Source organism: Lithobates pipiens, unplaced genomic scaffold (genome assembly GCF_037356315.1).
Source record: "Lithobates pipiens isolate NorthernLeopardFrog02 unplaced genomic scaffold, aLitPip1_a1.2 Scaffold_22, whole genome shotgun sequence".
NCBI classification, from domain to species: domain Eukaryota; kingdom Metazoa; phylum Chordata; class Amphibia; order Anura; family Ranidae; genus Lithobates; species Lithobates pipiens.
Window position 1 is genome coordinate 151802990 of NW_027507784.1, and position 13939 is coordinate 151816928.

Here is a 13939-nt window from a genome sequence, read left to right on the forward strand (position 1 = left end):
CCAAATCAGTGTTTATTTGGTGTTGGCAGTGATGGGGGACAGACAGATGTTTTATGGGAACACTGAAATGTGTATAGGGACAGGGGTGTGGTGCTTGGTGTACTGTTTGTGGGGTGAACTGTAACAGCTCTCTGTGTAAAATCAACCTTAGACAGCGGTCACAGATCTGCAGATTCTCTATCCCCCCCGTCCGCACCGAGCTCGGCGGGGGGGGGGGGGGGACTGTCAGACACACGGACACTGGTAGACCAAAAAGTCTTTAGACAGGAAGCAATCCTATATTACTCCTCCCGTACAGGAAGTACTTCAGTTTTGTAGCAAGCACGGAGTACTCAAAAATAGGGGAGGGGCCTCTGTGTTCCAAGATGTACTTAAAGAAAATGATTTTACAGGCAAGTATGACAAAAAAAATCCTATTTTAATTTTTCATACAACATGGGAGACATTGTTAGGCTAATATTCATTAACTGCTGGGACATCCCAGAGCAATAGCCTTGAGGGGAGTGAGACACCTTGCCAAACAATAGCCATCAGCCCTTATACGGCAGCCCACAGTACACTGCGACTGAAAGCAGAATCCTTAGCTGCTGGAACAGCCACTTGATAAAATGTTGTGAACATATGCACTAAAGACCAAGTAGCAGTCTTACAAATCTGAGCCACAGATACCTGATGCCGCAAAGCCCAGGTGGTTCCTACACCCCTGGTAGAATGAGCTCTCAGCTTAAAAAGGGAGGAGCTTTACATTTCAGACCATAGGCCTGAATGACCAATTGACAGACCCAATTGGCAATGGAATCTTTGGAAGTTGTCTGCCCCTTCTTGGGTCCTTTTGGTAAAACAAAATAAGGAGTCTGATCCTCGGATCTCCGCAGATCTGGACAAATAAACTTTGACTGCCTGGACAACGTCCAAAGAATGTAGTCGTTACTTTTCCGCCGAACGAGGCTGAGAGAAAAAAATAAGTCAAAATAATGTCCCAATTTAAATGAAAGGCCGACACCACTTTTGGCAAGAAGGATGGAACAGATCGTAATACGACCCTGTCATGGTGAACTATCAAGTATGGTTCCCTGCATGAAAGGGCCAACTCAGACAGCCTTCTAGTCAAGGTGATTGCCATCATGAAGGCTAACTTGCATGACAGCAAGTCTAGTGGAATTTCTTTGACAGGCTGAAATAGTTGTTTCTCTAACACAGACAGCACCAACTTCAAGTCCCAAGGACACATAGGTGACCAAAGGGGGTAAGCAAGCATGCTGCCCCCTGTATAAAAGGTTCGGACCAGAGAATGGGAGGCTAAAGACCTTTGGAAAAAATAATGATAGGGCAGAAACTTGACCTCTGATTATACGCAAAAGGCAATTTCCACAGCTAACTGTAGAAAAAGAGAATTCTCCCAATCATGCATGTCTGAGGATGCCTTTTTTGGCTTCACACCAAGCAATACAAGTCTTCCAGACCTCATGTTAGATCTTCCTAGTGACAGATTTTCTAGCATTCACTATGGTAGAGACCACTGGTCCTGAAATGCCACGGTCCTTTAACACCCTGGCTTCAAATGGATAGGACGACAAATGTAGAGACTGTAAATTGGGGTGGAATATAGGACCCCGAGACAGATCGGGGGGACGTGGAAGCGTCCATGGCAGTTTGTCAGTTTCACAATCTCTAGGAACCAGGGCCTTCTGGGCCAGGCTGGTGCCCCCAGAATGACTGGACCCCCCCCCCCCCCCCCCGAATCCTGCACAACAAATGTGGAAGGAGAGGGATCGGAGGAAAAGCATAAACCAAGGAGTACTGGTTCCACGGAACTACCAGAGGATCTCTTGTTCGGGACACAGACTGTTGTAGCTTGTTGTTGAACATGGATGCCAGTAGGTAGACCTCTGGCCATCCAACATTGGCAAATTTCATAGAACACCCCTGTGTGTAGGGACCATTCTCCCGGGCAGATCTGCTGGCGGCTAAGATAATCTGCCTTCAAGTTCTCTACTCCCGGGATATGTCCCTTTGCCCAGGCTAGTATGTGGTTCACCTCATTCAGAGGTGACTGACTCCGCTGGTACTGCCTTGGTGGTTTACATAGGCCCCTGCAGTGGCATTGTCTGACAGATAGGGCAATCCTGAAGCTCCACCATCAAAGGACCGTAGGGCCAGACGTACTGCCCATAATTCCAGGACATTGATGGGCAGGATCTGTTCTATCCTTGACCATTCCCCGGAGCTGTGAGCCCTTATAGGGTCTCTCCCCAGCCTGAGAGAACAGCATCTAGTCAGTAACTCTCCAAGTTACCGGGAGGAAGGATTTTCACTTTCACAGGTTCTTATCCTGCAACCATCAGTTTAGGCTTAACCACTTCAGCCCCAGAAGACTTGGCTGCTCAATGACCAGACCATTTTTTGCCATTCGGCACGGTCGCTTTGACAATTGTGCGGCCATGCGATGCTGTACCCAAAGTTTACATCCTTTTTTTGTAAGGCATTAACAGCAAAACACAGCGCTCAAGAAATCTTATTTTTAGCCAGATCATCCTCCTGGTTAGGCCTGTCAGGCCGTCTGATCGGATCCTTTACAGACGGGCAGATACCAATTGCTGCAACAGCTGGCTAAATAGCTGAACTGGCCAAAGAAAAAATAAGCTTTTAATAATGACTCCAATTTCTTGCCAACAGGGTCTTTCAAGCTCTGTGCATTATCTACCTACCAGACAAGTTAAGTTCTTGTTTAAAGAGGAAGTAAACCCTAATGGGTTTACTTCCTCTTTGATTCCCTGCAAAGGTAAAGCATAATGTACTACTATGCATCGCATAGTAGTCCATTATGTGTCGCTTACCTGACACAGGAGTCAGCAAAGTCACCGCTGTCCCCTTGTGTATGGAGCCTCCATCTTCTTGGTGGGTCTCGCTGCTCCGGCGCTGTCATTCAACGAAGTCGCGATGACATCACTCCCTCGCATGCGCACGGGGGCCTCCACTCGTGGCATATCACGGTCGACAGCGGCGCGCTCAGTGTGCCTGCGCGCCGTTGTCTACGGTGCATGAGCCGTAGACATCGGTGCCTGCGCTTTGCCAAATATCTCCTAAACCGGGTGCAAGAGGAAAGCCTGTGTGGCCTGAAGAGGCCTCAAGGATCCCAAAGAGGACCAGGGAGGCTCAGTAACCTCTGCAAGAGGCAACTTAAAGGCAGAACAAACCATTTTGGTAAGTCAGGATCAAAAGCCTCTAACTGAGAGGCAGACATCAACTGGATATCTTCTTGTCCAGATTACTCAGAAGCAGACTCCTCTGCCAGGCCCCCCCCAGAGTCCTGATCGGCGCAGCCACAGATTGCCTGGAAGCCTCTAGTCCTTCAGGGGATACAACCCTAGGGATATGACTAGGTTCATCAGGCACCACTAACGACATAGATGTGCCCTTCCCTGTAGTGTTAGTCTCGCTCCTCTAGCCTGCCAAGCAATACCTGGTGACTCACGTGACCCGGGTAAGGAGAATGCTGCCATCCCTCCTCTTAGCAGTGCCCAAGAGTGGGAGAAATCTTTCTTATATGCTTTGCTTGGGCTACGGCTTTGGCCTCACTGGACTTGAGGAGTGACAAAGATAAACATTTCTTTTGGGGGGCTTCTTGCTATTGCTAAATTTGTAAGCAATGATAGAAGATGTGGTAAATTTTTCTAGTTGAAAAGAATGCTGCCAAGGCCTGGTTCAGAGCCTGCTCTGTGTCCAACAGCTGCCTTCTGGAAGCACTGGATGCATGGCATACACAGTTCAAGTAAGCTGGCTCTGTGCCGGAACAGTCTCTGCATGGTCCTGGTGGACGGGCGTGGCTGTACTTGCATATGACACGCATCTTCGTGTGCCCAGATAAAGGCTATGGCGCATATGCGCCATGGCTGCCAAACAAACTTGCGAATGCACATACGCAATGGCGAACCATTGTGCGCCATCATACAGGTAAAGAACAACCAGACACAAGAAAAAAAAAAAAAAAAAAAAAGTACACTTTGCACACCCCCGTACCACCACTACACACAGGTGTCCAGCCTGTAGCTAGCTTGACTTATTGTAACAATCACTGGGACACCCCACAATAAGTAAAGGGGTTTCACTTACCCATCCAGGCGCAGGGCAACTAAGAGCCCAAACTTCATCCCATCGCAACGGGTTCCTGTCTCTTGAAGACCGGGTACAGTTTTCATGTTTAGGGTCTACTCCCTTGGACCTTTACAGCACCCTGCAGGAATGCCTTAGCGCTGTGGTGTCCAGGATTCTACTGTGCAGGGTCCAGTGCCCGGAGGCCACATTACAGGCAAAACCTCACAGGATCTTGAGTATTCTTTGCGAGGCTCGGGTATCATTTATCCAAGCATCTAAAGCCTGTGTCAAATGGATTTGATCAGTCATTCCCTTGATTCAATTTGAAACCATTTGTGGGACTAGAGACCTGGAGCTCAAACAAACCGTGCTATCTACCTTGCAGACACTGGTTGAAAAAAAAAAAAAAAAAAAAAAAAAAAAAAAGTACATCCTGTATGGGAGGGGTTATATAGAGAATCACGTCCTGTCTAAAGACCTTTGGTCTACCAGTGTCAAGTCACCTGGAGACAAAAGTATAACCCAGTAGGTAACGAATATGAACCTAAATCTGCCTTCTCACGATGTATGAAAAAGTAATTAATTTTTTTATTTTTTAAAAGGACAGTGTATAAATGAAAAAATAAGTAAAATAAAGAAACTTTTTTAAAGTGCCCCATCTCTCCAAGCTTGCACGCAGAAGAGAACGCATACGCAAGTCACACCCACATATAAAAAAAAGGTGTTCAAACCACGAGGTATCGCTGCGATCATTAGGGCAAGAGCAATAAATTCTAGCACTAGACCACCTCCAACTCAAAACTGGTAACCTGTAAAACGTTATCCATGGAGAATTTTTAGGTGCCAAAGTCGGTTGCCATTCCACGAGTCAGTGCAATTTTGAAGCACGATGTTTGTTATCAATTTACTCGGCATAACATTTCACAATATAGAAAAAATTGGGCTAAACTTTACCATTTTATTTTTAAATTTCATAAAAGTGTATTTTTTCCAAAAAAAAAAAAAAGTTGTTGTAAGACCACTGCGCAAATATGGTGCGACTGGCCTATGAGGACCTTCAAAGGACTTGGTACCGTTTTCACGTTTAGGGTTCACTCCCTTGGAACTTTACAGCACCCTGCAGGAATGCCTTAGCGCTGTGGTGTCCAGGATTCTAATGTGCAGGGTCTAGTGGCTGGAGGCCACATTACAGGCAAAACCTCAAAGGATCTTTAGTATTCTTTGCGAGGCTCAGGTATCATTTATCATTACTTGATGTGGATTTTCACTGCATCTGGGCACTACAAACTAAAAACACACTATTTGATTAATTTTTAATATTCAAAGCAAACTCCCTCATCCACCCATGCCTCTATGCTTTATTTTTGTTGAAAAATACCCCCCTAGCATTTCAGGCAGTGGCCATCTCAAGTAAAGGCAAATGGTTCATGATGCATTTACTTCCTGGAATCCACCTGCCTTTCGCTCAAGCATGCATACAGCAAGAGTGTGCTTGGCAGAGAAGACTCCTCCTCCCCTCGCCTCCTGAAGATTTATGGGATGTATGACATTTGCCTAGGCAAGAAGCAACTAAAGAAATGTAAATAAAAATAAAAAATATATAATAAAATTATATGCTAGCATATCCAAACAAAAAAGAACTCGCTGCTCCAGGTAAGACAGGAAGTGATAATGAATAAGCGCATCTGTTAGTGTGTGAAAGGCGTCTACCATTTGTACTGTCTGTAACACTTGGGATGTTCTTTATTAAACAAGAATTTTGATGGATCTTGGAGTGCAGCCATTTCTTCAGTGTTACTAATGCTAGCAGCATGAGGATTAAACAAATGATCAATGTTGATCATGATAGTGAAGTAACTCTTAGCATATAAGATTTTTTCACACTGTGTTTGTAACAAATACTAAATGGTCTTTATTTACTATGCACTAAGTGGGTACTTTTTGTTGCACGATTATGGATTATTATACAATTGTTTTTTAGCACCACACTTTGTATTTCAGAAAGTTGCCAGTCAGAAACAGAAGTTTCCCACATCAGGTTTTTAAAACATCACAATGAAAATTTTCTTACAGTAGTCTCTCCATTGCCTGTTTTTCACCATTCTCTTCTCTTAGTTGATCCAGGGTGTTATGGTGCCATCCCAAAGGAGTGAAGGGCAGATCTTTAGATTTCTCTTCTACCCGTCGATTGAATAGAGACTCTATAGGGAAAGAGCCCAGGTAATAAAATCTTGACATGTTAGAAGGAACTTGGAGCATAAACGAAAAGATATACTTTAGCCAGCATTAAAATGTATGCTTTGAAGTGGATACAGATGGCTTAATCTTCATGCTCAGTACCTCACTTTTACATCCAAGCTTTGTAATGCAAAGTACACCGACTCCCCTTATTCAGAAACCTGCTGACCGAGGAAGTCCCCTTATTTACCTGTTGTGATGCAGGAGATAAATTCCCAAAATTTACCCAATGCAGGCTCCATGCTTCCTCTTGCATATAGAAAGGTTGGATTTAGCAAAATGCCAATACAAAAAACAAAAATAACCAACCTATTTGGAAAACTTGAATCTGAATGGGGATGAGGGCAGAGTTGCCACCTCATCCCTTTAAAACCGAACACATTAATTACACAGGTTCTCTGGCTGATTAAGGTAGCAATTAAACTCTGTGCTTTATCAGCATTAAATTAGCCTCAGAACCTGTGTAATTACTATGGGTTCGGGTTTAAAGGGATGAGGTGGCAACCCTAGATGAGAGAGAGGGAGAGGCCCTCCATGTAAACATGCGAGAAGCTCTATGCACTGTGGCTACAGTTTGCTGTATTCGACTGGTTTCACAAAGTCCATTCAATCAGGTCCACCTGTGCGTTTTTCAGGTGGACCTTATTATACCATCCAAAGCCCTCTATGGAGCGGCAGGTGTCAGCAGGCATTCAATCCGGTCCACCAAAAACAGCTGTTTCGTTTCCATCTGACAGCCCCGTAGAGAACAGCTGGGTACTGTCTGCTCTGCATAGCAGAATGGACATGGACCTGTTATCCGCCTGCTCAGTGGGGAGATCCTCTGCTAAACAGGTGGATGCGCATTATGGAGAACCCGCATATAAAATCAGCCTAACAATAATATGACTTAAGCACAACTGTATTCTTTTCTACACTTCCTTTGCAGCTCATGGATCGGACTCACTTATAACTTGGCACTGCCCATTAACAATCCGCAGTTTTTCCATCAACACTAGTACACTCAAAGACTGAAATATCGTTAGAAACACACTCACGTAAGAGCCCACCAGGAAGCGGTCATCTGCACTGTGCCAATCATAAGAAAATAAGGCATTCCCTGTCCCGCAGCCATACGTATACACACCCCTCGTATACATGCGGGTGCAGGCGGGTGAATGGCTTGGACGCCATGATTGCCACATATAGGGGACTGCTTCCTAGAGGGCTTGCTCCATTCACAAAAGGCACAGTTAAGACTATATAAATGAAAGACACTAATGTATTATAGCCAATCAAAAACATGCATGCAGTGTTAATTTTGACAACAAATTTTTGCATTTTAGTTTTAGTTGCATTTTAGTCATCTGAACTGTTTGTCTTATTTTAGTCAACTAAAATGGTGTTAAAGTGTTACTAAACTCACATCAGTAAAATCAGTCTGTATATGCAGTAAAGATTGCTCGTTATCCCCACTGTGGAACCTAAGGGGTTAATCATGTGCCTTGTGTAAAAAAAAAAATCTTCCCCGATTCTCCCCTTCTTCCACAGGTCAATACATCTGAGATTACAAAGCCTTTGGGGGAGCACTCTGCACATGCTTCGTATATTGCTAGAGGTTTTCTTTTGGGGGGGGGGGGGGGGGAGTGTACGTGATCAGCACAGGGCCAATCAGCACTGTCCAGACAGAGGGTTTGGAGTCATGCAGCCTTATTAGGACAGTAAGAAGAGAATGAAAATACCTCATACAAGCTTTAACCAGTGCTCAGCCGGGCACTGATAGAAGTCACAAGACGGGAAGATCTCAAACTCTCAGTGCAACAAACAAAAAATAATCTGAGCTGTGGAATCTATGTATCCTCTCTGAAGAAGGTCTAGCCATGCTTGGCCCATGATTATTGGGCAGCTGTGAGACATGAATGGCTGCCCGATTTACTGATAGCCATCTCTGACCCAGGACCCCCCCCCCCCCCATTCTCGCTTTATTTTCAGTTGACTTTTCTTCTTCCCGACATTTTTAAAATAGAAAATGGTATAGGCAGTCCCAAGGACCTACTGCAAGTGGTCTGTCCCTTGGATGATACACCACATAATCTCCATATCAACTGTACGTCGAGACTGTTAAATGTTATCCGACTTGACCTTCTGATTTATGCTGTTCCATAGAAGTCTTATTGGTTACACATTGTTGATGCAATAACCTTAACATGCCTTTTGTGCTTTAAATAAAAAAAATAAAAAAGTAGTAGTTTGTTTTTACTAAAATAATTGCATTTCCATGTTCTGTGAGAGATCAGATATAGTGAATGCAGGGACCTGGGTATAGTAACACTTTCATTTAGTCATAAGTTTTTAGGGTCATGGTTCAAGGATGTTAAAAAAAAATTTTTTGAAATAAAAAGACACTTTATTTTGCAAGAAGCAAATGACAGTTTGTCCTTACATCACTAAATAAGTGATTAAAATGAACATGTGCTTGTCTAGCTTTAAATTAGTAGTTAGTACTCATGGTCAAACAACTGCAAAAATCAGGACTGGTTATGAAACAAAGAATTAAGAAAGAAGCAATTCTTTTAAGTGCTTTTGAGTTACCTTTGATGAAAGCGTCACTAATTGAAATGATCTGCTGGCCTCCATCTTCAGACTGAAGAAACTCTAAAAGAGAAGAGTGACAGAACAAAATAAAAATTACTCTAAAGTTTCCCTCTATGCGATGTGCAGAGCACACCCTGTATGACTCAGACCGCATAAAACAGATGCCTCAAATTACTGCTCGCCTACCACAAACAGAATTGTGCATGTCACCGCACTGTTCACTAAAGAGACACACTGTACTCTGGTTTCCAGTGCCACAATGGTTTGGTTCTATTTGTATGGCTTTACCATGGCAATCATGTCTGGATTTTATTTTTTATTTTTTTTTTTATAAAAAAATAAAAAAGGAAGAATATTTTATTTTTATGAAAGCTTAATCAGACCCTGGAGCTGTTCCATACAACTAAGCAGATTTTTGTTTTTAATTCTTAATTTTGCACTGCCAATAATCCATAAAAAACCTGGCTGGATTACAAAACAAACTAGTTTCAGGGTCCATTCACGTGATCGTTACCTGCGATAAGGCACATGCTGCAATAAGCTTTGTGTGCTGAAATACGTTGCGTTACCTCAGTCCAATCATTTTGAATGGGCCCCAAGGCAGCAGAAATCACTCCTGCTCTATGGGCTCGTCTAAATTTGTCCTAGTATGTGCATGTATAAATGTGAGTTAGGGATCTTAGATTGTAAACTCCATAAGGGCAGGAACGGATGTGAATGTACAATACATATGTAAATTTCGGAGTAAATTGCTAGCGCTATAAAAGTACCTGTAATTACCATATTTAATCAGTGTATGACACACTTTCCACCTGAAAATAAGGGGCAAATCGTGGGTGCATGATATACGCCAATATAAGCTGCCTCAAAGGGGAAGGAGGGGGGTGTCCGCTACCAGGTTAGACAGAGCCAGATCTCCTGTGTACTCAGCTCAACCCGGCTCGCAGTCATGCCCAGTCGCACTGCCTGGATCGCTTCTAGAATTGACATCACATGTCCCAGTGTTGGACTAGTGTTAGGTCATACAGGGGGCTTCACATACAGGGGGTTCTTCCAAAGAAATGGCACTTCTGCTCTTGCAAGAGCCATATAAACATTTTTGTCTCTCTTCACAGGTAAATTTGCGTTTATACCCCCATCTACTTCAAACTGACTATACTGCTCACATGCATATTTGGTAAATTGGTAAATCTGTTTGTCACTGCTGTTTCAACTCCATCTGTAGACATGCTCACATTATTTCAATGTTTATTTAGCCATTAAGCCTTACCTAAATTATGGGTTCCTTATCTTTACAATTTTGGCCGTTTGGTCTCTTGCAATTTGAATGTGATGTGAAAAGATTTGCTCTACTAGCTGTGTGCCTAATATTACCTCCTGATTGAGTAATTGCTTGATTCAACCAACACAGTATAAAAACAAGGCCTTCTTTATGGGGAACACATACAAGGGGCTCTTTAAATAAGTGGCACTTCTGCTCTTGCACTTCAGCGATTTGCACAAAGCAAACCACAGCAGACTGCAAGTGACCTCATTTCCAAATTATCTCACCTTCCTCTCTGAAACATGCACTCTTTACCTCTCCTCCTTTTCACAATTGCAGCCTTACTCTTCAAACTCACTTTTCTTCACCCCCCTACTCCACCCCACAATTTGTACACATCACCCTCTCTTCTCCCCTCTCTCTACTACTGCACTCATCACCTCTTTCTAACTCTAAGCCCACTTGCTAACAAACTCCCCAGGGTACTGAAGCATGTCCCCTCATACAAATCATATTCTCATATTACCTCCCTTACTTTTCTACTTCTAACTGCTGGAGATATTTCCCCTTCACCCTGGGCCACCCTTAGTTAACTGTACCCAACACACCCATCACCGTCACCCTGCACCCTCCTCTGGCAGTCGCAATCTACACAATTTAGTCTCTGTTCCTCTTCTTCCCAACACCAGCTTCCCCCTCTCCTGCGCCCTCTAGAACACTCGCTCTGTCTGCAACAAACTCACCGCTGTTCATGACCTCTTTGTCACTAATTCCTTTAATCTACTTGCTCTCACCGAAACCTGGCTCCACAAATCTGATACCCCTTCTTCTGCTTCCCTCTCCCAGGGTGGCCTTCACTGGACTCACTCCCCTAGGCCTAATGGACGCAAGGGAGGTGGAGTGGGTGGGATTCCTCCTATTCCCCCCAATGCGCCTTCCGGGTTATTTACTCCCCTCCCTCTTTCCTTATCATTTGAAGCTCACTGTATGCGTCTATTCTCTCCTACTTCCATAAGAATTGCTGTGATCTACCGGCCCCCTGGACCATTATCGACTTTCCTTGATGAGTTCTCTGCCTAGCTACCCTACTTTCTCTCTCCAGAAATTCCCATAATCCTTCTCGGTGATTTCAACATCCCTGCTAATACAAACAATCCTGCTACTTCTAAACTTCTTAGTCTAACTTCATTTGACCTGAAGCAATGGGTACAGGCTTCTACTCATTCTGATGGCAACACCCTTGACCTTGTATTCTACCTTTGCACTCCATACAACTTCTCAAATAATTATTTTCCTCTCTGACCATCACCTTATTTGTTTTTCTCTCTCCCTGTCCTCCAACACCTTTCCCTCCAATCGCCTTACCGTCACCCATAGAAACTTTTGCAACTTCAACTCTTCTCTCCTCTATTCTGCTGCTGACCACCTCTATGACAAAATCCCTCCCCTGTCCTGCCCCAACCAAGCCCCTTCCATCTACAATAAATCCCTGTCCTCCACCCTGGACAAGCTCCCCTCACTACACGCAGAATCAGGCCTTGATCCCCTACAACCCTGGTAAACAGATGACACTAGAATTCTCAAAAAACGTAGTAGCGCTCTTGAGCGTCTGTGGCACAAGACATTCTCTCAATGACTTCAACCAATACAAATCTGCCCTCCAAAAATACTACTCTTTCCTCCACACTGCCAAGCAGACCTATTTTACAACTCTTACTAACACCGTCTCGTCCAGTCCCCGTAAACTTTTCTCTACCTTCAACTCTCTACTTCGTCATCCACCCACTTACTCACTCACTGCCCAGGAGATTGCTAAACACACAACAATCCATGATGAAATCTCCACTCTACAGGTATCTCCCCCAGTTAAGACCCCATTACAACAGGTACTCTTAACACTCCCCTTATTCAAAACTGCTACTACAGACGAAGTTGCTAAACTCCTTTCTAACGCCCACCTAACCACCTGCCCCCTGGATCCTATTCCCTCTCAAACACTACGGTCGCCACCTGACTCTATCCTACACTCTTTAACTCACATCTTCAATCTCTCCCTCACCTCTGGCATATTCCCCAACGCTCTAAAACATGCACTGGTCACCCCCATACTTTAAAAAAAAAAAAAAAAAAAGGCCTTAGACCCTACCAATCTTAACAACCTATGCCCTATCTCCTTGCTCCCCTTTTCCTCTAAACTCCCTTAAAGCATGGTTTACAACCAACCGAGTGACTACCTCATTAAAACTAACCTTCTTGATCTCCTTCAATCTGGGTTTCGCCCTCACTCAACAGAAACTGCTCTTTTAAAACTCACAAATGACCTACTAACTGCAAAAAACAATGGACATTATTCTGTACTCCTACTTCTGGACCTTTCAGCTGCCTTTGACACTGTTGACCACCCCCTCCGCCTCAAAAAAAAAAATTTACTCCCTTGGTCTCCGTGACTGTGCTCTTCAGTGGCTCTCATCCTACCTATCCCAACGCATCTTCATTGTCACTTACAATTCTACTTCCTCCACTCCTCTTCCTTTCTCTGTCGGAGCCCCCCAAGGTTCTGTTCTTGGACCTCTTATTTTCAATCTACACCTCTTCCCTGGGTCAGCCGATAGCCACTCACAGCTTTCAATATCATTTCTACACTGACGACACACAAATCTATCTCTACACCCCTCAACTTACGCCATCAGTCTCCTCACGCATCACTAACAGACATATCTGTATGGATGTCACACCACTTCCTCAAACTCAACTTGTCCAAAACCGAACTTATAATATTTCCTCCCCCACGTGACTCCTTTCAGCCCCACAGCCAATCAATCACTTTCCAAAGCTTGTCACCTCAACCTCCAAAACATCTCTAAACTACGTCCCTTTCTAACCAATGAAACCACAAAGCTCCTGATTCACTCCCTGGTTATCTCTCGCCTTGACTACTGCAACTCCCTCCTCATTGGCTTACCTTTAAATAGTCTATCCCCCCCTTCAGTCCATCATGAATGCTCTTGCCAGATTTAGACACCTTACAAACCGCACAGTGTCTGCTACCCCCTCTCTGCCAATCCCTCCATTGGCTGCCACTTGCCCAACGAATTAAATTCAAAATACTAACATTTACTTACAAATCCATCCACAATTCTGCCCCTAGCTACATCACTAGCCTAGTCTCAAAATACCAACTTAATCTCCCACTTCGTTCCTCCCAAGACCTCCTGCTCTCTAGCTCCCTCATCACCTCCTCCCATAGCTGCCTCCAGGACTTCTGCCATGCCTTGTCCCATACTCTGGAACGCACTAGCCCGATCTGTCAGAATGTCTCCAAAATGTATCCACTTTTAGGCAATCCCTGAAAACGTTCCTCTTTAGAGAAGCCTATCCTCCCTCCATCTAACAACCGCACAATTTTCTCCATAAGCTTATCCCCCACAGCCATTACCCTTTTGTATAACTTGACCCTCCCTCCTAGATTGTAAGCTCTAACAAGCAGGGCCCTCCGATTCCCCGGGTCTTGAATTGAATTGTAATGTCTGCCCTAGTGTGTAAACTGCCGGCGCTATATAAATCCTGTATAATAATAATAATAATAATAATAATAATAATAATAATAATAATAATAATAATAATGTCCATCGGCGGCATGCCTGGGTGTAAAACAGGTGTGGGGGCGCTTGCCTCGTGGTTTGTTAACTTACTAGAATAAATCTTAATTCATGATAAGTTAAAAATAAAAATAAATAAAAAACACAAACCAAACAACCACAGTGATTT

General features: G+C 44.0%; 1 protein-coding gene across 3 annotated transcripts in view; it reads right to left on the minus strand.

The window, feature by feature from the left end:
* PIKFYVE (phosphoinositide kinase, FYVE-type zinc finger containing) overlaps positions 1-13939 on the minus strand; it is a 390505-nt gene that overhangs the window by 261486 nt on the left and 115080 nt on the right. For all 3 annotated transcript variants that reach the window (XM_077448459.1, XM_077448458.1, XM_077448457.1), the window contains 2 exons: positions 8905-8967; positions 6167-6296 (listed from right to left, as the gene is read on the minus strand). In XM_077448459.1, coding sequence (XP_077304585.1) covers positions 6167-6296; positions 8905-8967 — 193 coding nt within the window. The remainder of the gene's footprint in view (positions 1-6166; positions 6297-8904; positions 8968-13939) is intronic.